This window comes from Myotis myotis, unplaced genomic scaffold (genome assembly GCF_014108235.1).
Source record: "Myotis myotis isolate mMyoMyo1 unplaced genomic scaffold, mMyoMyo1.p scaffold_m19_p_10, whole genome shotgun sequence".
NCBI classification, from domain to species: domain Eukaryota; kingdom Metazoa; phylum Chordata; class Mammalia; order Chiroptera; family Vespertilionidae; genus Myotis; species Myotis myotis.
Window position 1 is genome coordinate 21,263,828 of NW_023416314.1, and position 22,713 is coordinate 21,286,540.

The following is a 22,713-nucleotide window of genomic DNA, read 5'->3' on the forward strand; positions in this document are numbered from 1 at the left end:
GATTTAGCACAGGACAAGGTAGGGATTAGCAGGGTAGTGGTGGCTGGTGGGTAAAGATAGGATTTGCCAAGAGAATATGAAGTGTTACACTATACATTCCAGGCTGGATAAGGAGAAAGTGAATGGGAAGAAGGAGCAATAATGCATGACAAATGGAAGGGTTGAAGGATGAGTTCTCTCCATTAGGTTGGAGATTAGATGAAGGACAAGTTAAGAAAGTAAGACATTTGGAAAGGATAGCATCTGTAGGCAGAGATTGTTTTTTGGTTTGTTTTTTTTTGAATTTAATATTATAGAGGCTAAGAAATGATAAAGTCCAGGGTATGACTACAGAAGCACATAGCTAAAGTGGGAATGTGGATGAGGGTTGTGGGAATTGAGGAAATTTGAGGTAGGTTGTTGCTAGTTTATCCTTAGGGACATTTAAATTCCTACAATGATGCAGCTTTGGAGGAGAAAGAAGCTTTGGAGAAGAAAGTAAGCCAGTTGAAAAGTCTTTAGTGAGCTAGGAGGAATAATTAAAAGGTAGGTGGATGACAAGAAGAGGCTGGATACCCAGATGCTGTTAACCTCAGAGGAAGAAGGATTTTACATATGAAAATGGAAAAATTAATACTAGTGTATGAGCGTGATAGTGGAGCTGGGGGAGTGCTGGCTTCACCTTTGGGCTTTGGTAGATGTAGGAGAAGAGAGTCTCCTCTAGAAAGGGCTGCAGGAAGTGGACTCCTGGTCGAAAGTATTAGTTGAGGTGAAGAGGTGAGGGAAGGATTCTTTTTTTTAGAGAGTTAGGAGGACGGACAAAGGGAGAGAAAAAGAGAGAACAGAGAGAGACATGGATTTGTTGTTCCACTTACTTATGCATTCATTGATTGTTGTATGTGCCCTGACTGGGGATTGAACCCACAACCGTGGCGTATCTGGACGATGCGCTAACAAAGTGCTCCACCTGACCAGAGCTGTGAGAGGAGAATTCTGTTGAGATTGTGAGGGAATTTATTCACTATGGAATAAAGATTCCAGTATAAATGTTAGGATGAGTTAGTAGTGGAAGGAAGACTTGGACAGGGAAAATAGATGGAGGAAGAAACATATAGTTATAGAAGCTCTGGCATTTTTGAAGAGAAACTTAGGATGACAAGGATAACAGCAATGTTTGGATTGATTTTAGTGAAGTTTATGAGCCTAGGAAAACAGGACCAAGTTGGTATTGTTTACTTGATTATATTAGCAAACTGCAGTCTTTGCTTGCATTTAAATGCCTTGCCAGTTGTTAGAAGATTCTTAATAAGGAGGTGGTCATGTTACCAAAAAGCTGTAGTCTAATGTGAAAAGTGTTAGTGCCATTGTAGAGTATAGACAGAAGTCTACAAAAGTATAGAAAAACTTAATTCCAGCTAAAAGTCCTGGGCAAGACTTCTTGGAAAAGCTAGCTTTTTCCTGGGTTTTAAAGAGTAGGTAGGATTTTAATAAACAGATTGGGATAAAGAGGCATTCTATTTTGGAATGGCTTGAGCAAAGGTATGAATTCAGGAAAATACAGAGCTCATTTGTGGGAATTTCAGAGAATAAAAGTAACTGTAGAGTGTGAGTACTTAGTTTAGTAGAAGAAGTGGATGTTTAAGATAGGTGGATGTTTAAGATAGGCATATTAGAAGTATAGAATTTGATACCTGCCTGCGTGGCTCAGTGGTTGAGCATTGACCTATGAACTAGGAGGTCATGGTTTGATTCCCCGTCAGGGCACATGCCTGGATTGTGGGCTCAATACCCATTGTGCAGTGAGCAGGAGGAAGCCAGTCAATGATTCCCTCTCATCATTGATGTTTCTATCTTTCTCCCTCTCCCTTCCCCTCTGAAATCAATAAAAAAATATTTTTTAATAAAATGTAGAATTTGATTTGGTGGAAAGGTACAAGGTACAAAGACAGGCTTGTCTTTCTATCTTTATCTTCTGCTGTTCTGCTTGTCCAGCCCTGTTGAACTATTTGTGATTTCTCAAATAGTCTGTGCTCTATGATGATTCTGTAACTTTGTAGTGCCTTTTGTTTGCTTTGAAATTCCCTTGTTTGTCAGCCTTGCAATTTCTTCTTTTAAGACTCAGTTGAAATATCATCTCTGTGAAATCCTCTCTGAACTTCCTAGGTAGAGTTAGGTGCTTCCTTTTCTTTTCTCCCAGAGAGTGTGTATTTGTCCTGTCTATCCATCTGTATCTGTATCTGTAGCTCTAGCTCTAGCTCTATCTTTATCTCATCTCTATCATTACATTGCATTTATTTATTGTCTGTCTCAGCCATATTCTTGTGAGCTTCATGAACACTAGGATGATAACATATTTATCTCCAGATGATAGTGCCTCGTGTGTAATGGGTTTGCACATGATTATTCAGTGAATGTTCACTGGATGAAAGAATGGACGAATTTGATAAAAAGAATTAGCTGGGAATATTTTCATGAGTATTGGGGAAGTCTTCCAGAGGGCGTGTGGATGGTAAGAATACTTACCCATGTAGGAATACACAGTTTGCAGTTAATCCATATTTGGAGATAAGATTGAGTGGGCAAAGTAGGACTAGTTGGCAGTGGAAGTTTTGATAAATAATGGAGTTCTAATGAAAATTTCTCAAATCGGAAAGCCCCATTTTTCAAACATACTGTTGTTTTTTATTTTGCAGTGCTTCTACTTCTCATTCAGAGAATTCAGTGCATACAAAATCTGCTTCTGTTGTGTCATCGGATTCCATTTCAACTTCTGCAGACAACTTTTCTCCTGATTTGAGGGTATGTATACTGTTTCTAAGTTCTGAAGAAGTATTCTCTGTTAGCTATTTGTGGCCAACACTATCAATGTAACCTTTAACTGAGTAAGCAGGAGATATTCATGGAATATTCTCAAAAGACCTCACTCAGTCTTTATAAAATATCTCAGAACAGGCCAGCAAATTGGGAAGTCTTATTTAGTTGAAAAAGAAATGTGTAATTCATCTCTACGTGTGATAACTTTTAAGTTCTTAGCCAAAAGATAAGTAATGAATTTCATTGTGGTATAAAATATTTTCATGATTACTCCCATAATGATGGCCAGTAATGGCTAACATTTATTGAGTACTTTTCATGTGCCAAGCGTTGTTCTAAGTGCTGTATGAAATATCTCTTATGATATTTCTACCACTTCTGTGAGGTAGAGACTATTATTAGTCTGTATTCTACACATGATAATAACTAAAATTAGTAACCTGTCCAAGGTCTCATAGCTACTAAGTTTTAGTGCCGGTATTCCAGCTCATGTGTTCTAGTTCTGGAACTAAATCACTTAAATACTGTGCTATATTTGCTATACATCTCATTATAGTTTTTAAGTATTCTCTGTTTATTATAGGCTTTGTTGCTTTGAACCTAACCACATTGGGAATATCCTGAAGCACTTCGTACATTTTTGGATTCATCTCCTTTTCTATAACTGCTTGTCTATGAATAATGAACAAAATGAATTTCATTTTTAGTGCTAACCCTTAAACTTATCTCAGAATCTTTTTATTCTGGTTTAGTAACTGTTTTCTCAGTGTTACACTTTCATAATTTTAACTAAAACATTATTTTCATTAATGAAGTAATTTGCTCGTGAGCTCATATTGAGAATATCTTATTTTATGCCTGTTGTCCCTTCAGGTTTAACATTAGATGCAAAAATAGCCTGAATTATTGATTCTCTTAGCACAAGAGTACCAAGGGAATCTGTTAAATTTATGCACCAGCTCCATGACTGCAGGAATTAGCTTCATTAGTACCATATTCAGCATCTTTCACAACTTTGTGGGGTTCTCAGAATGTTTTTACTCGATGAATGAAGAGACAGTTGTTAAATGTTAAACTAAGGAGAAGATGGCTTTGATTAACAAAGGTTAACTGTACTTTCCATATTTCTGAAGTGACAGAAATAAAAAAAGAAAATTAATATGATAGCCTGCCTGTTACCTGTTTTGTCATTTTTAAGGACATCTTTGATTGTTAGATATATTGTTGCTTGAATCGGTCTTTTTGTCAATTGTGGGAGAGAGATGAATGAATAACATTATGTTAAATGTTAGTATTATTTAAAAAATGCAGCCTAAGCTGATCGATGATTCCTCTCATCATTGATGTTTCTATCTCTCCCTCTCCCTTCCTCTCTGAAATCAATAAAGAAATATATTTTTAAAAAATGCAGCCTATTTCAAATACAGTGGGGCCTTGACTTACAAGTGTCCCGACTAACGAGTTTTTTGAGATACCAGCTGTCTCTGGCCGATTTTTTGCATTGAGTTGACAGAGTAATTTGAGTTAACGAGCTCCTTAACGAGCTCGGTCTCGAACGAATTAAACCCGTAAGTCAAGGCCCCACTATATATGTTTTAGAGGTGGTGTGGGGGGGATGGATGTGCTTCTAATAATTGAAAAAAAACACGTAGCCAGCTGTTGTAATAAACATTTATACATAACCCATTTAGCTTTCGCAACAATCCTGTGAAACAGACATTACCTCATTTATTTTTTTTAAAAATATATTTTTATTGATTTCAGAGATGAAGGGAAAGGGAGAGAGAGATAGAAGCATCAGTGGTGAGAGAGAATCATTGATAGGCTGCCTCCGGCACAACCCTACTGGGGATTGAGCCTACGAACTGGGCATGTGCCCCTTGATTGGACTCAAACTGGGACCCTTCACTCCCGGAAGCAGACGCTCTATCCTCTGAGCCAAACCAGCCAGGGCTAGTACTTCATTTGACTGATAAGAGAAACCTGATATTCAGAAGAGGTGAATTAACTCATGTGCTTAAATAGGCACACAGATGTTGCCCTTATGTGGTCTCAGGTTGGTCATATTTCTATACAGCACATTACCCAGAGAGACTATCTTTCCATGTAGTCCTGTTTCTTGAAATGCGAAGTGAGATTTTTTATAATTAACAAGAGTATCTTTAATACACTTTTGAGGTAGACATAGCAATTTTTTAAAAATACTAGCGGCCCGGTGCAAAAAAATTTGCGCTCTCGGGGGAGGAGGGGTCCCTCAGCCTGGCCTGTGCCCTTTCGCAGTCTGGGACCCCTCGGGAGATAACGACCTGCTGGCTTAGGCCTGCTCCCGGGTGGCAGAGGGCAGGCCCAATCCCTAGGTGCAGCCCCTGGTCGGGCTCAGAGCAGGGCCGATTGGGGAGTTGGGGCGCTGCCCCCTGTCATGCACAGAGCAGGGCAGATCGGGAGGTTGCGATGCCACCCTCAGTCACACCCAGGGTGGGGCCGATTGGGGGGTTGGGGCACCACCCCCTGTCACACTCAAGGCAGGGTCGATGGGGAGGTTGCAGCGCCACCCCCTGTCACGCACAGAGCAGGGCCAATCGGGGTTGGGGTGCTGCCCCTGTCACTCACAGAGCAGGGCCCATCAGGGGGGTTGGGGCTCCGTACCCTGTCACGCACAGAGCAGGGTCGATCAGGGTGTTGGGGAGCTCCCCCCTGTCACGCACAGAGCAGGGCCCATCAGGGGGTTGGGGAGCTCCCCCCTGTCACGCACAGAGCAGGGCCGATCAGGGGGTTCTATAATCGAAACACTGTTTCAACTCCAGCTCTGAGATCCCGGCTGGCTGAAAGCAGGTTTCTGGGGTTTTGTTTAGCTTCTATATTTGTAACAATGTTTCAAACTGCAAGCTCAGAGGCCGGCAAGGCAGGCGGAGAACGTTGGAGTCCTCCGTCACTGAAGCAAGCAAGCCTCATGTTCGCTTCAAGCTGCCTGGCTGCCGGCCGCCATCTTGGCTGGCAGTTAATTTGCATATCGCCCTGATTAGCCCATGGGAAGGGTAGCAGAGGTACGGCTAATTACCATGTTTTTCTTTTATTAGATTGGATATTTTATTGATTTTTTACAGAGAGGAAAAAGGGAGAGGGATAGAGAGTTAGAAACATCAATGAGAGAGAACATCGATCATCTGCCTCTGCACACCCCCTACTGGGGATGTGCCTGCAACCAAGTTACATGCCCTTGACCGGAACCAACCCTGGACCCTTCAGTCTGCAGGCTGATGCTCTATCCAATGAGCCAAATCGGTTAGGGCAGTGATCGGCAAGCTGCGGCTCGTGAGCCACATGCGGCTCTTTGGCCCCTTGAGTGTGGCCACGAAGTTTCAATCACACTCTACGTGCGCACCCGCACGTGGTATTTTGTGGAAGAGCCGCATTCAAGGGGCCGCAGTTTGCCGACCACTGGGTTAGGGTGATAGAGCAATTTTTAATATTACCTAATAAATGGGAATTGCTTTTCTAAATAATCAGAAAACAAGAGTGTTTGTAATAAAACCTGATCTCCCTCCTCCCCAATTTTCTGAATGTTATTTTGCTTTTAGTATGTATACCTTTATTGGCCAGAAAATGGTAGTACAGTCAGTCCTCAGGTTACATCGGACTCGGTGTACGTCGTTTCGCGATTACGTCGCCATCTCCCATTTATTTATAAAGAAAAGTTCCGTCATTTTGATGTATGTGCATACAGTAGGCCCTCGGGTTACGGGAGATCCGTTCCTACCGCACGACGTAAGGCGATTTTGCCATCAGTCAGAACCCACCCACATAAGCACCTATGTCACTCACATGGAGCACAGGCACAGCAGTAATGAAGTGAAATGGTAAAAAAAAATTTAAAAGAAAGATAACAATTCCTGACCTTGTGGTAAATAAATAACAAAAAACATAAAGCACATATGTACATACGTCGAAATGATGGAACTTTTTTGTTTTATAAATAAGTAGGAGATGGCTACGTAACCACGAAATGATGTACGTCGAGTCCGATGTAATCCGAGGACTGTCCGTATGTGTTTTATGCTGTTTATTATTTACTGTGTTTACCATTAGAATACTACTTCTTTTTCCGGGGTATTATGAGCTAAATTAATAACGATCTTCTGAAAACAGTGCATTAACTGGGCCAGTGCATGATGATAGATTCCTTGGTTTGAGGCAAAATGAAAGTAATTAAGGCAATATTATATCTCTGTGTCTTCACAGAGCTGTCTTGTAATAAAGACAACAGTCATGTTGGGTTAGGGGCCCGCCCTACTCCACTGTATCCTTATCTTAACTAATTACCATGACCCTATCTGCAGTGACCCCATTTCTCTCATTGTCATAATTAACTAGCTAATAATAATACGAAGAAAGCAAAGGCGAGGCCAGACATCATTATAAGCATGGTCATCTGGGCAGCTTCACCAGTAAGCTATAGTTGCACACTCCCCAGGGAACACTGATCAGTTCCTGCAGATCACTGGGGAAAGGGATCAAACAAAGAGAGAAATGGGCGCGCGCAGTGAAGTCAGGATGACTAGGGAAGGTGCTTGTCTGTCAGTCTTACCTGGGACAAAGGTAATTGCTTAGGGGCTGAAGCTACTGCAAGCTGTGAAATCTTGGAAGGTTAAAAATCTCTGGGCAAAGAATTCTCTCTCTCTTGCCTCTGGCTTTGCTCCTGCTCCCTTGCACTCTCTTGCTCAGTGACCTGTACTCGCCCGTGCGCTAGCCCTTCATGTGACCTTAAGCAGTGTTATGTCCGTGCAGACCCCAGATGCAATGGACTGCTCTTGGGAGCACAAGCTAAGCTAGCCAGATGCTGGCCTAGACTGTGCTTTGATACAGTGTGGAAACTCTGGGCAGTGGCTTTAATCCTAGCCTTGCTGAAGATAAGATTGGACTTCCTCCATGGTGGGATGGGGAAATGCAACATTGGAAACCCAGGGGTTTAATTCCACAGAAATAAATATCGCTCATTCTCCAGTGCGAGTCTCAGGAAATTACTTTCCTTGCAACATTGCAAGAATTCCACTTCCACTGGCAACAGCTGGGGACACTGAGGGCACCCCACCTTTCCAGATAAGGTCACATTCTGAGGTACTGTCAACCAGGACTTCAACCTATCTTTATCTATGGGAGGGCACAATTCAACCTGTAGCATGAAGTGATGCTTTTCAGACTGTACCTCTTAGATACCCTTTGTTGTTGAATCGTTGATGGTGATGTAATGTTATCCAATGTTTGCTAATTGTGGTTTCAGCTCAAAACCAAATTGTTCTTGGCAGTGTTATGAAAAGAAAGGGCTTCCTGTACTTGAATTTGGATGTGCTTTCAAATGTATAACCAATAAGATCCAACCCAGATGCCAGTCTTTGACTCTACCCTGTTCAGATTTTATTTGTATGATTCATTTGCTTACTTTGTGGTTTGTCAGTTGTGGAAGAAAAAGGGGTTCTATGGAAAGTAACCTCATACGGTGATCTGATTATAAATTCCTAACTGGGCTGGTCATGGTAGGGAGTGATGCTCCAGGAATATAACTTTAAAGGCTTATTTTTGCCTTAAGCCCTGTTCATTGTTTCTGTGCATCCAAATAACATACCTTTTAAATGCCCCCTTGCAGATCCCTCCTTCTGAAGCATGAGAGTCTCCTGCCTTGCTTTCTCCTACCTTCATGTAACCTTCCTTCCCTTGCTTTGATTTTAAGTGCAGAAAAGTAACTGCAAAACTATTATCTTCTGGAGCCTTTGAGATCTTGCTCCCTGGCATAACTTGTCAGTTTGGCTCAAATAAACACATAAAGATTCTTTACAGGTTTGGAAGTTTCTTACGTCGACACAGTCAAGTTGTATAAAAAAATAGACTAAAGTAAAATTGATGTAAACAATTTTCTTTAATAGAACTATTCAATGAAGAATAAGTTCATTATTTTTTCCTCTACTGTTTTAGCACATAAAGAAACTGTGGCGGATAGTTTGTAACTTCTACAGACTCATTTCTCCCTTTCAGATGATTTTAATTTAGTGTTCTGCAGATTTCAAAAAATTTCTTGCCTGTTTATCTGTCATCTGACATTCCATGTGAAAACTGATCCATAAACTTACCACTTGCAGATCCTTTATAATAATTTCCTGATCAGGGAGAGAAGGAGAGATGGGAGGTAGGTTAAAATCACACGGAAATTTACAGAGCTTGATAAAGAGGGCATGGAAGACAATGGGGAAAAACATGGTTGGGGAGAGAGCAAAACTGAATTGATTTTAGGAATATAAAAAGTATTAGAAATTTCTATCTGTGTGTTTTTTTCACCAGTAAGATTTTAATGTGATTTATAGACTTCTTGATAATAAGAAAAGGATTAAGTATTGTATTGTATTCAAAGAGCAGACCTTATATAATCTTATCTTTGATATAACCAGAACTCCGGAAGCAGGCAGTTCTAATGAATCTGATGGGAAACAGGTTGGATAGTCATTTAATAACACTATTTTGACTCAGCAAGAGAAAAGTGTTTTATGTGTTACAGGGGATTTCTCCAGGAGGGGATTTTTCTCCTCCTTTCAGACGGGGGAGAGATATATAACTTTTTCCCACTAAAGGTATTTCCATGTGAATGCAGAAAAACCTGATGAATCAGTCTGGCTTTGCTGCTTTAATTCCACAAGCCCTTTTGTAGGCTCCTGGCATTTCTGAGTTGTCCTCTTGTTTTGATCTTACCTCCTTTCTTTGTTATATTTGCATTTCTTCTTCCATTACTGACATATCTTAAATGCAGTTCTTCTCAAGTAAAAATTAATTAATTGATTGTATTTGTTTATTAAGCCTCTGGTCACATTTAACTACTTTTTTCAACAAGTATTAAATATTTCTCTTTGCTTCTAATACCACTTTATTTCTACTAATCCAGGATTTTGCTATTTCTCTCCTAGATTATTATCATTTTGTCTTTATTATATCCAGTTTTGTATACCTCTTTGACCATGCTATTAATCTCATCAGAGGCCTGCAGTGATTTTCCTTTACATGACTAGTCAAGTTTAAAATTCTTAATCCCCTTCCCAATATTATAAAAATTTCCAAACACACTACTGAGTTTTATGAGTTCTTTGTGTATTCTGGATATTAATGTCTTGCCAGATACATGCTTTACAAATATTTTCTCCAAATCAGTAGTTTGTCTTTTCATTTTGTTGATGGTTTCCTTTCCCCTACACAGCTTTTTATATAGTCCCACTTGTTTGTTTTTCCTTTTGTTCCCTTTCCTTTTGGTGGGAAAACCAAAAAAATCATTGCCAAGATTGATGCCAGGGAGCTTACCCTCCATGGTTTATTCTAGTTTTATGGTTTCAGGTCTTATTTCCAAGTCTTTAATCCATTTTGAGTTGATATTTGTGTATGGTGCAACATAGGGATCCAATTTCACTCTTTTGCATTTGGCTGTTCAGTTTTCCCAGCACTATTGAAAAGACTATCCTTTCTTCCTAGTATATTCTTGGCAACTTGTTGTAAATTAATTGATCATATATGCATAGGTTTATTTCTGTGCTCTTTATTCTGTTCCATTATTCTGTGTGTCTGTTTGTATGATAATACCATATGGGTTTGATAGCTATACCTTTGTAATATAGTTTGAAAGCAGGAAGTATGATGCCTCCAGTTTTGTTCTTTCTCAAGATTACTTTAGCTATTTGGAATCTTTTATGGTCCCATATAAATTTTAGGATTTTTTTTCTATTTCTGAGGAGATTGCATTGAACATTTTATGTTTTTAATGTCACAGTTTACCTCATTTTATATTGTTCATGAAGAAATTATACTGGCTATAATTATTTTTAATACTCTTTCCGTTAATGTTTATAACACGGTCAGTTGATTAACGCAGCATCCTATTACAGAATTAGACTTTTCTGAATCTGACTCTATATTTACCAGTGAGTTGTACATTTTCATTTTACTATTAGCATCTTTTTGTTTTGAAGAATTCCTTTTAGCATTTTTTGTAAGGCAGATGTAATGGTGATGAACTCACTCAGCTTTTGTTTGTTTGGGAAAGTATTTCATTTCTGAAGGATTCCTTTGCCAGATAGAGTATTCTTGGCTGGCATTTTTTCCTATCGGCATATCAATTCATTCTCTCCCAGGTGGTAAGGTTCCTTCCTACTGAGAAATCTGTCCTTAGCAGTGGTTCTCAACCTTGGCTGCACATTAGAATCACCTGGGAATCTTTTTAAAATCCTGATTTCTGGGCCTCATCCTCAGGAAATTCTGTTTCTTTGTTACTAATGTTGTGGCACCACCCCATAACAAAGAAACAGAATTTCTGGAGGATGAGGCCCAGAAATCAGGATTTTAAAAAGATTCCCAGGTGATTCTAATGTGCAGCCAAGATTGAGAACCACTGGTCTATCAGTGGTCGGCAAACTCATTAGTCAACAGAGCCAAATATCAACAGTACAACGATTGAAATTTCTTTTGAGAGCCAATTTTTTTAAACTTAAACTGTATAGGTAGGTACATTGTTATTAACTTAATTAGGACACTCCTAAGGCTTAAGGGACGAAAGAGCCGCATGTGGCTTGCAAGCCACAGTTTGCCGACGACCATGGGCCTAGATCAGCGGTCGCCAACCTTTCAGACCTCATGGACCACCAGTGGTTCCCAGACCACCGATTGTCAACCACTGGCCTAGATAGCCTAATAAGGGTTTATAGGTTAGAAATTTTCTTTTATTACTTTCAGTATTCCCTCTTTATCTGTGATTTTTGACAGTTTTATTATAATGTGTTTTAAAGAGGATTGTTTTGAATTGAAATAATGAGATGATCTATGAGTTTAAGCCAGGGGTGGGCAAACTTTTTGTCTCGAGGGCCACAATGGGTTCTTAAAACTGGACCGGAGGGCCGGAACAAAAGCATGGATGGAGTGTTTGTGTGAACTAATATAAATTCAAAGTAAACATCATTACATAAAAGGGTATGGTCTTTTTTTTTTTTTTTTTTTTTTTAGTTTTATTCATTTCGCGGGCCATAGTTTGCCCACGGCTGGTTTAAGCACTTTGGATGTCCAATTCTCTCCCCTGGTCTGTAAGTTCTAATAAACTTTATGCCCCGTTTCCCTTTCTTCACCTTCTGGAACTCTGGTGATTCTGATATTGGTTCTCTTGATGGTGTCTTATAAATCATAGGTTTGCTTCACTCTTCATTCTTTTTTCTTTGTTCTCCTCTGACTGGGTTATTTCAAAGTTCCTATCCTTTAATTCACTGAGTCTGTCTTCTGCCTGTTCTATTCTGCTGTTGGTACTCTGTCTTGTGTTCATTTCATTTATTGAATTCTTCAGCAACAGAATTTCTGTTTGGTTGTTTTTATGATTTCTATCTCAGTTTATTTCTCATTTTGTTCATTTATTGTTTTCTTGATTTAATTTAAATTTTTTTTTTAGTTCATTGAGGTCCCTCAAAACAGCTGTTTTTAATTCTTTATTGGGTAAATCACAGATCTCTGTCTTTGGGTTCAATTTTTGGGGTATTATTGTGACCTTTTGGTGATGTCATGTTCCTTTGATTCTTTATGTTTCTTGTAGTTTTGCATTGCTGTTTTGGCATTTGAAGTAGCAGTCCCCTCCTCCAATCTGTACTAGCTGCCTTCATGAAGGATTTTTTTTTTTTTGGTCAGCTTATATTCTGGGGCTGTCTCTCACCTTATATGATTGAATACACCTGTTGTACAATTCTTGCTTCCTCTTGTGGGTTCTTAAGCAGTTGATCTTACAGTAAACCAGGCTAACTGGTGGGAACCTCTCTTTCATTGTCACAAAGGTGGCAGTACAGCTCATAATTATGGTTTCTCCCTTGCCCACAGACCCCAGCTTTTCTGCATGCACTCTCTATCTGCCTGAGCTTGCTCTTGCTGTAGCCCTCTGAAACACATACTAGTAAAAAGAGCTGGCTCCAGAGTCAGGAAGGTATGGGTTTGGCACTTGGGGATTTGGGCGTTCCTGTGGGTCAGGTGAAGGAATCCTTGGGTGAGGTTTTTTCTGACAGCTTATGGATGGGCTTTTTGCTGGAGTCTAGAACACAGAAAACTGCATCTCTTTAATGCCTTCTGATACTCTCATCTGCCACTTTTCTGAACCCCTTCCTTCTCCAAGTAATGGACTTTTGCTTTAATACTCTGAATCCTGTGGGCAAGAGATGGGTTTCTTTAGCAGCCCCACAACTGGGGAAGTTGGGTGCTTACTCCTCTCCCTTTCCCCCCACAGGGAGGGATCCCCGACTTCCTCTTAAGCTGTGCCGCCTCCTGGGCAAGGGTGATGCTGACAAAGTTCCTCTTATCCACTTTGATGCATCAAACTTGTATATATTTTTTGCCCCAGTGGAGTGCTGGAACTTCTGCAGAAACCTGGATTTCTATTAAGGCTTTCTTTTATATATATATATTACTGATTTTTTACAGAGAGGAAGGGAGAGGGGTAGAGAGTTAGAAACATCAATGAGAGAGAAACATCGATCAGCTGCCTCCTGCACACTCCCTACTGGGTATGTGCCCGAAACCAAGGTACATGCCCTTGACCGGAATCGAACCTGGGACCCTTGAGTCCGCAGGCCAACACTCTATCTACTGAGCCAAACCAGTCAGGGCAAGGCTTTCTTATCTGTATGTGTCACGTCAGTATTTTCCTGCAGTCAAGAGGGTTGGAGTCAATTCACAGGCTCATGCTGATTCCACAGCCCTTACCTGGGTCTGGGGTCTGTCTGCCTATTACCTGATGCACTAGTGGGAGAGACCCTTTCCGGCTCCCTTGGCATATGGTGCTGGATTTCAAGGCTCCCACGGAGGCCCTTTTATTTATGGAGAGGTGCCAAATTTTAGAAGTTAAAAGGCAACAAAATGAGGGACATCTTATGCTGCCACGATGCTGATATCATTCCTCTTATTGCTTTTTTTAGAATAAGGTGCTCTTTTTTCTGTAGCTAAATCTAGAAGTCAGTAGTTGAAAAATTTGTGAGATGGTGGTTCTCTTTATGTCATGCAGTCTCAAATATTAATTCTGTGTATGTTATTTTGTATAGTATATCAAATTTTATTTATGGAATTATGGAGATATTGTGTTTATTGCTATTAGATTGTAAGGTGTCATTAATCCCTATTTGTTTTAGAGCAGAGAAACAAAACACCACATGAATAGAATATTGTGAGATGAGGTGAAAACTTCTGTTGATGTGTCTGTTAAGTGATTGATAAGTATTTCTTACATTTTAATATAGCACCTTGCAAATCCCTTTATGTTTCAACTGTCTCATTTCATACAAACCTGTAAGGTGGATATTATTATCTTGATATAAATATGAAAGTCAGACTCAGAGATGTTAGTATGGTGGCAGGAATTTTTTTTTTTTTTTTTTTTTGGCTGTAGGGTCATTAGGATATAACAACTTAAGTCTTTGCTGTACACCACAAATTTCTTATATAGAACTCTTAATTTCGATTTCCCCCTTTCAGCTTAATTGCCCTCAGGCAATTTCCCCCCCAAAAGCAGAACATGTGGATTATATTTTTGGTGACATGGCATATCTGAGAATTACTTCCTGTTACCATCAGTCATATTAGAGAGGTCATAGCATTTTTCTTCAAAGATCTGATAACATTTTGTTGTCTTCTAGAATATAGTTGATAAATTTGAAGCCAGCCTGATCTTGCTGTTGTACATTATCTCTCTCTCTCTCTCTGCCTATGTCCTCAAAGTTTGTCTTTTAATTCTTATATTTCAGAAGAATTTGCTAAAATGCACCTAGGTATATCTCTGTTCATTTTTTTAAGTATGTGGAATCTGGTAAGCTTATTTTGATAAACAAGCTTAGAAAGTCATTATTTATTTCAAAAGCATGTTCTTCCATTATGTATTGGATTATTGTTCCTATTCTGTTTTGACTTTTTTCTTTAGGAAATAAAATTCTTTCATTGGTTCTTTATTATCTTCTCATGATTTTTACCTCTGTTCTTTTTCTATAAATTTGTGGAGCAATTTTTATGGTTGCCCTTCAACATAAATGCTGTTTTCTGAATAATCAATTTAGTTCTTAATTCCAACACAGATTTTGTTTCTGCTATTACATTTTTAAATTTTTTGCAGTCATTCTTTATATGACCCATATCTTAGTCTCAGTGTGTCTATCCTTATGGCGTTTGTTCCTGTTCCTTAGGAGATATGGCTGATTTCCTTTTGAGTATGCCAGCTAGTTTATTAATGTTTCTTGTAATGTATATAGGGAATTATTTTCAGAAGACTGCTCTTTTGTTGAGCATCAGGCTGATAGTTCCTTTTCCTTGTCAAATAATCTTTTCTTCTAGGTCCCCTTTTTTTTTTATGTTTGATGAAAGATAGCCATGTTCAAAACCAGTGATGGCCAACATATGTAGGGTATGGGTTGCCCTCCGCCTTGCTCTGTTCACTTGTTTGAGTTCTTTTTATATCTGTGGCTCTAATGTGACTTGTTTATATATAACCTCTGGTGTATACCTATTGTTAAAAGTCTGTCACCTAGTGTAGCTTTTCTGGACAAAGATGGGATCTTGTCTTGCCTTCTCTTCATTGCCCTTATTCTCTGACATTTTGGTCAGAAAGTATACTGGTATAAGAGAGCCTGTGGTTCTCAGTATGCACTGAGTTCTCTGTCTCTTTTCTCACATTATAAAGCTTTACTTCTTAGACCTTTTATGCTACCATGTGCCTCTTCCAGAACTACCTTCCTCTCCACTCCTGTATACAATACATATATATTCTTCGACATGCAAATTCCTTCTGAAAGTAGAAATACAGAAAGAGAGGAAGGCGGTCATGGGGAACAACACTGTAGCAGCTACAAGAAAGTACACCTCTGAAATAAAGGAACTACTGCCCAGCTTTGTAAGGGATATAATCTTTGTATTTCCAAATCACGTGGTAGACGATAGGCAGAAGATAAAGACTTTCACATGGGGATCATTGTTTGATTTTTTTTAAAAAGTTACTGTGTTATTATTTGTATCTTTCTTAATCTAATTATGTTGTTTTCATAATCAGGAGAAATTCTTACCAGAGTTTGGTAATCAGTTTAGTCTCAATTTTTATTATTTGTAGTAGGAAATGTTTATTGAGTATATGTTATGTCAACACTGATATAAATGCCTTAAGTTATTAACTAATTTAATTTTTATAAAATCCTTTTGTGGCATACTATAATTATTATCATTTTATAGATTGGAAAATGAGGCAATAAAGAAGTTGGACACCCGGAGTAAGAGTACCTAGCTAGCATGTAGAACAGTTAGGATATGAGTCCAGGTAATTTATATATTTGCAAATTGCATTTTTATCCTGTTTTTCTGCATCCTCACAGACTCAGTCTGCTTCCTTTCTTCCTGCCTCTCTCCTTCCTTCCCTGCTTCTGTCTCTTCCTTTCTTCTATGACTATGTTACATATTAGGAACTGGCAACTAGATGTCATTAAAACATATGACCTTTTTGAGTTTTAGAATTTGGAATATAAAAGGCACATATGTATTTTAATTCTTTAGGTACTGCAGTAAGATTACTTTATGAGATAAAATATTAAACTTTCAGAAGTGTGAATTTGTTCAGATTGCAGATTTATTGAACAGAATTAATTTGTTCTTTGTAGTTCTTAGCTTATTGGTCTTAGTTGAGCACTGAGCTATGGTAGTGATGCCTACTCCTTCCTAAGCACCTGACTTAAACTAAGGGATAATTTTTTTTTATTGAATGATTTTTAGAGAGAGAGGAATGGAGGGAGGGGGAAGAGAGAGAAAAAAAGGAGAGGGGGGAGAGAGAGAGAGAGAGAGAGAGAGAGAGAGAGAAAGATTTGTTTTTCCACATATTTATGCATTCACTGGCTGACTTCTATATGTGCCCTGACTGGGGATTGAACCTGCAACCTTGGGGTATCAGGATGACCCTCTAACCAAGTAAGCAACTTGGCCAGGGCAAACTAAGGAATAATTTGGTTATCAGGAAGAATTAGATTATGCTCAATCCAAGCACCACTGCACATATGGCTGTTGAGCACTTGAAATGTGGCTGGTCTGGATTGAGATGTGTTGTGTATATAAAATACACTCTGGATTTTGAAGGCTTGGTATAAACAAAAAATATAAAATGTCTCATTAATATTTTTAAAATATTTATTGCATGCTGAGATGACAGTAGTTTGGATTTATTGGATTAAATGAAATATATTAAATCACTTTTGCCTGTTTTTCTTTTTTTTAAAAAATATATATTTATTGATTTCAGAGAAGAAGGGAGAGGGAGAGATAGAAACGTCAATGATGAGAGAGAATCATTGATTGGCTACCTGCTGCATGCCCCCTACTGGAGATTGAGCCCGAAACCTGGTCATGTGCCCTTGACCAGAATTGAACCTGGGATCCTTCAGTCCACAGGCTGATGCTCTAGCCACTGAGCCAAACTAGCTAGTACTGTTTTTATTTTTCTAATATGGCTTCTAGACAATTAAAAAGTACATATGTAGCTCTTGTTACATTTCTAATGAGTATTTAAAAGTGTATAAGATAGGGTACCTCTTCCCTAGGAGTCCGGTGGGGAAGAAGACAGGCACTTAAAGTGGGTGGTAATTGCCAGTTTGGAGCTCATGCCCAGGAGAGACCTAGCCCAGTGTTGAGGGTCTACAGAAGGTGTCCTTTAGGGCAGTTAGCACCTTGTGTTTTCTTCCTTTTTAACCTTCTATTGAGGATTTTTAAGTCTACTTTTTGGATTGAAGTAAATACAAGTCAAAAGCTTTAAAAAATGTTTGAGAATCATTTATTTTAGTGGTATTGGTTCTCACTCTAATGAAACAAACCAAGGTTAAAGTAGAAGGCATGTCTGCTTACAGAGACCACTGCTCAGCCCTCCCCCAGAACTGGCTTAGACAACGAAATGGATGGTGGTGCTACTTGCTAAGTATGGAACGCAGGTCAATTTAAGATCTGTTGAGTTCAAGGTGTCTGTGGGACATCTAGATGGGGAGGAACATTAGTCAGTTGGATGTGTAGAAATAGAGTCCAAGAAAAATTTCCGCTGACAATGTAATTGATATTAGATGAAGTCATAGAGTATGAGATCATCAGGAAGTAAGTAAAGTGAAAAATGGACAAACCTCTGAGGAACAGGAAAGGTTAAGGCAGCGGTTCTCAACCTGTGGGTTGCGACCCCTTTGGGGGTCGTACGACCCTTTCACAGGGGTCGCCTAAGACCATCGGAAAACACACATATAATTACATATTGTTTTTTGTGATTAATCACTATGCTTTAATTATGTTCAATTTGTAACAATGAAATTGGGGGTCACCACAACATGAGGGACTGTATTAAAGGGTCACGGCATTAATAAGGTTGAGAACCACTGGGTTAAGGAAAAGGAATATAAAGGTCATTGAGAAAGAATGGCCAGGGAGATGCTCAGATAGTGTCAAAAGTAACTAAGAAATAAAAATGAAGATGGAAATGTCCATTGTCTTTAATAATTAGGAGGTTATTGGGAAGAAAGTGGGCTCCCTCCTGGAAAGGGTTGGGTTATGTGAAAAACCAGATTGCAGAAGGTTGAGGAATTAATGGGAGGTAAAGAATTGTTGACAATGAAGTTTATTGTTTGGGAGTGAAAGGGGTGGAGCGGAGTGGCTTGAGGTAGCTTGTGTTTAATATGTGATGTGAGAGTGTGTGTGTGTGTGTGTGTGTGTGTGTGTATGTGTATGTGTGTTCCTTCTCTTGTTGTAAATCCACTAGAAAACTGGACTTACATTCTTGGAATCCAGTGTAGCATCTTTCATAAGGGAGCTAATTAGTAAAACATTATTGATCATGATTTTGATTAACTTAATATCTCTTTTTCAACAAGATTCTTTATCAACATCATTTCTAAATTCTCTAAATGTTAAATCTACATAAAAGCTTGATTTTGTTTGAGTTAGAATACATTAAGGCCTTTAGACCTACCTTACTGGAAAGAAATTGGGCTTTGTAGTCCACTAAAAACTATAATTCAAATCTAGATTTTGACACTTTTTAGCTATGTGATCTTGAACTAATTGTCACTTCTGGCCTTTTCTTCCTCATCTAGGATTGAGGATAATAACACCTAACCTTAAAGGGTTGTGTAGGATTCAGTGAGGAAATGTGTAAAGGGTTTTGTATATAATACTTATACTAAGTAGGCATTCAGTAAATGCTCTGTAGAAAAATTGCAGCTTTATGTGTTACACACGCCAAAACTACAGTTTTTATAATTTAAAATAGTATGTGTAATATAATGTTATAACTTTACATAAGAGCAAGTATACTTAGTTGAAATTCAGCAAAAAATTAACCTTTAAGTAAAAAATATTTCTTTTCTTGTCCCCTCCTCCCCTTTCCAATCCAGGTCCTGAGGGAGTCTAACAAATTAGCAGAAATGGAAGAACCGCCCTTGCTTCCAGGAGAAAATATTAAAGACATGGGTCTGTAATGGTATTTTTTGCTGAATTTCCTTCTCCTTTCTGACTATAAAGACTATTCAGAACACCTTTCACCTCCACCCCTTTCACTCTCAATATACAGAGAGCAGGCTTACTGTCCGAAACACCTCTTGTCCTGTAGCACTCTTTACTGCTAGCCTTCCCAGCTATTGCCTAGGCTTAGACCTGTTGGTTTTGTTCGTATTTGGACTGCTGGGAAACATACAAACAGAATATTCTGCTGCTTCTCTGGTTTGCTTTATTTTCATTGAAAATAAGTGATTTGAAAAAATACATTGCTGAATTCTGTGAAAGAAAATGTCATTATTTTGAATTGCCACTGAAAGATAGTGGGTTGCCTAGATAAAAAACATTGAATTGCCACTTTGTACAAGTAATTTTTCTGAAAACACTTTCTGTCCTCTTTCTTTATTTTTTTCTACTCTGATGAAACTCAGCTCAGTTTTTGGGTGAAAATATTTCATCTCCATTGCAAAGCAAGCCATTTGCATATGGGTGTGTGCCTTTCTTTGTCCAGCCTATAGAACAAAGCATTAACTTATTGTATGAACTAGAAACTAGAAACATGCATTTAAGCTTTTTTTCTTTTGTCTTCATGATTTTACTTCATTTATTTAATTCTTTATTGTTTAAAGTATTACACATGTCTCCTTTACCCCCCCCCCCCTCATTTCTATCATATGGTAGAAAAGGAACCACCACCCCCCCCCCCATCTTCATGATTTTACTTTAAAATACCCATAGCTCTTGAGAAAGTAATATAATAGGAGAATAAAGTAAATGGTTTATTAACCTGGCCAGTGTGGCTCAGGGGTTGACCGTTGACCCATGAACCAAGGGAGTCACGATTTGATTCCTGGTCAGGGCACATGCCTGGGTTGTGGGCTCGATCCCCAGTAGCAGGCATGTAAGAGGCAGCCTATTGATGTTTCTCTCTCATCAATGTTTCTTTTCCTTCCTTTTTCTTCCTCTCTCTGAAATAAATTAAAACGTATTTAATAAAATAAATGGTTTCTTAGCCAAAGTAAAACCACCAAAAAAAAAATTTTTTTAAAGGACTTAGTAAATGCTTAATTTTCCTTTTCCAGGTGTTATTTTCCTGTGTAAAACTAAGCAAGCCAAAAGGTAACTACCTGCAAGTGGGGGAGAGAGAGAGAGAGAGAGAGAGAGAGAGAGAGAGGAGACTGACTCTGATGTGAGAGAGATACATCAACTGGTTGCCTTCCCGCATGTGCCTGGACTGGGGCTGGAGATCGTGCCTGCAACCGAGGTAGTAGGTTTGTGCCCTGGCCCTATATTGAACCCACAACCCTTCAGTCCGCAGGCTGATGCTCTAACCACAGAACAAACAGGCTAAGGGCAAGAACTCTTTTTTCTGAACTCTACTATCCAATCAATTACCAGATCCAGAGGAGTTGATCTCTAAGAATTTCTTGAATTTACCTTTTCCTCTTGGCTTTCATGAGCCCTTGGTATCATATTTATGTGTATTTAATGTCAGGTGCCTATGAGAATCTTCCAGTGGAGATATCTAGGAGAGAGATTTTAGGAGATTAGGAGAGAGATCAGGGTTGGAAGTCCATATTTTGAAATAATCAGAACATGGATATTAGTTGAAAAATGGGAGGAGGAAAATAAATCAGAGAGTGTATGGAGTGAGAAGAGGGCCAAGAACATAGCTCGGTAAATGTTTTGGAATCATATGGTAGGAAAGGAACCAGGGAAGGAAATCGAGGAGTGAAAAGTGTGATAGAGTATAAATTACAGAGAACCACACTATATACTTACCTTTAAATAGGTACTTTACTTTCCCACTTCTGCATATTGGATTAGGTTTTTTCTCTGCATTGAGTGCTGTCTTATTATCCCTACCCATCATTAGGGCACAATTCACAAGCCTGTGTTCCTTGAACCTTCTCTGATCTCACAGCTGAATGGACTTCCTCTTCTCTGTACTAGAGCACGCTTTTGTGCCTCTCTTTCTGTACAGATTGCATGTTGTCATGTATTACATTTATTTGGATCTATTTTTTATCCTTATAGGTATTTATTCTCAAGGCCATTATAGTCTGTCTCCTGGAAATTATTATGGATTCTTCCTCTGTGAACTCAGTGAAAATTTGAGATTAGTAAACCTAAGCTCTTTTGGTATGATTAGGCAGTATTAGTATTGCTGATTTAGAGGAATATCTAATATACTAAATAAAATAATTCTGATTCAGAATCATCTATGTAGACTTGAATATTGTGCAAAAATTAAATTTAATACATTGAAGTACAAAGCTAGAGTAATGTTGAATATGTTAATTTATGTAGAAAAGATGTTTGATTTTTAGTTGGTCTAATGTCAGTCTGTAGTTTATATGTTTTTTTAAAAGCTAGAGTAGTGGTAGGAACATGAACAGAATGCTTTAGGGAAGTAGCAAGCTCAGATACTGTGGCTTGGGCACGTCAACAGTAGAGGTGGCCTAGGCTGCAGTGTTGCAACCTTTGACACAGGAGACAGACTATGCTACTCTAGTGGCCTCTTTGCACGATGTGGTTGGAGAGAGATTTGAATTTGTAGACAGAGGAACTGCATTCAAGTCTTAATCTTAGCAGTTACTGGTTCTGAAACATTAGGCATTTTATTTTACTTCTCTGAGCCCCGGTATTCTCATCTAAAACTTGTAGTTAATTCTAGGTCTTACATTTAACACATTAAGCACCCAGCCTGTTTTGTCTTCTGGACAGAAAGTATAGTGTCAGTCACCGGTGACTGACTGGGCGCTTAATGTATTAAGGGTTGTTATGAAGATTGAAGGAGGAGGTACTCAGATGAAAAGTACTTTATAAACTCTGAAGTGCTAAGCTGTCAGTGCTGGTTGTTATTACTGTCATTTGCTCTGGAAAGGTGCCTGCTCACAGTCTCCCTTTTACTTGGTACAAGCCCTGCTGAACGTAAACTCTTTTCTCAGAGTGACTTAGCTGTCTCCAGCCTGAGGAGGAAGAGTAAAGTGGACGTAACAACACAGAGCCTATTGATGATAATAGTAACATGGGAATAAATCCTTGTATAATACTTTTAATTTTGAAAGCACTTTCACGTGTATTATCTCATGATATGCTACGTATCCGGTCGTCTGATTGTCCGTTTAACCAATCAAAGCATAATATGCTAATGATATGCTAAGGCCGCTCAACCGCTTGCTATGACGTGCACTAACCATCAGGGGGTAGACAGTTGACTGGTTGGTCGACCAGTCAATGGTCTGACCAATAGGTTAGCTTGCCGCTGAGGTCTGTCTGATTGGGACTGAGCAAGACGGGCCGGACATGCCCTGGAGCCCTCCCGCAGTCCCCCCTACCTCCTGGCTGGCCAACCTCCCGTGTCCCTTCCTGGCCCCGATCGTG

At 39.0% G+C, this 22,713-nt stretch overlaps 1 protein-coding gene across 8 annotated transcripts in view; it reads left to right on the forward strand.

Moving 5' to 3' along the window:
- MTMR2 (myotubularin related protein 2) overlaps nt 1–22,713 on the forward strand; it is a 93,782-nt gene that overhangs the window by 36,180 nt on the left and 34,889 nt on the right. For 5 of the 8 annotated variants that reach the window (XM_036324628.1, XM_036324625.1, XM_036324626.1 and 2 more), the window contains exons 2-3: nt 2,673–2,778; nt 19,227–19,302. In XM_036324628.1, coding sequence (XP_036180521.1) covers nt 2,673–2,778; nt 19,227–19,302 — 182 coding nt within the window. Of the gene's footprint in view, nt 1–2,672; nt 2,783–6,774; nt 6,836–16,047; nt 16,133–19,226; nt 19,303–22,713 lie in introns of all 8 variants that reach the window. The other 3 variants (XM_036324623.1, XM_036324624.1, XM_036324627.1) reach the window with 2 other exon arrangements.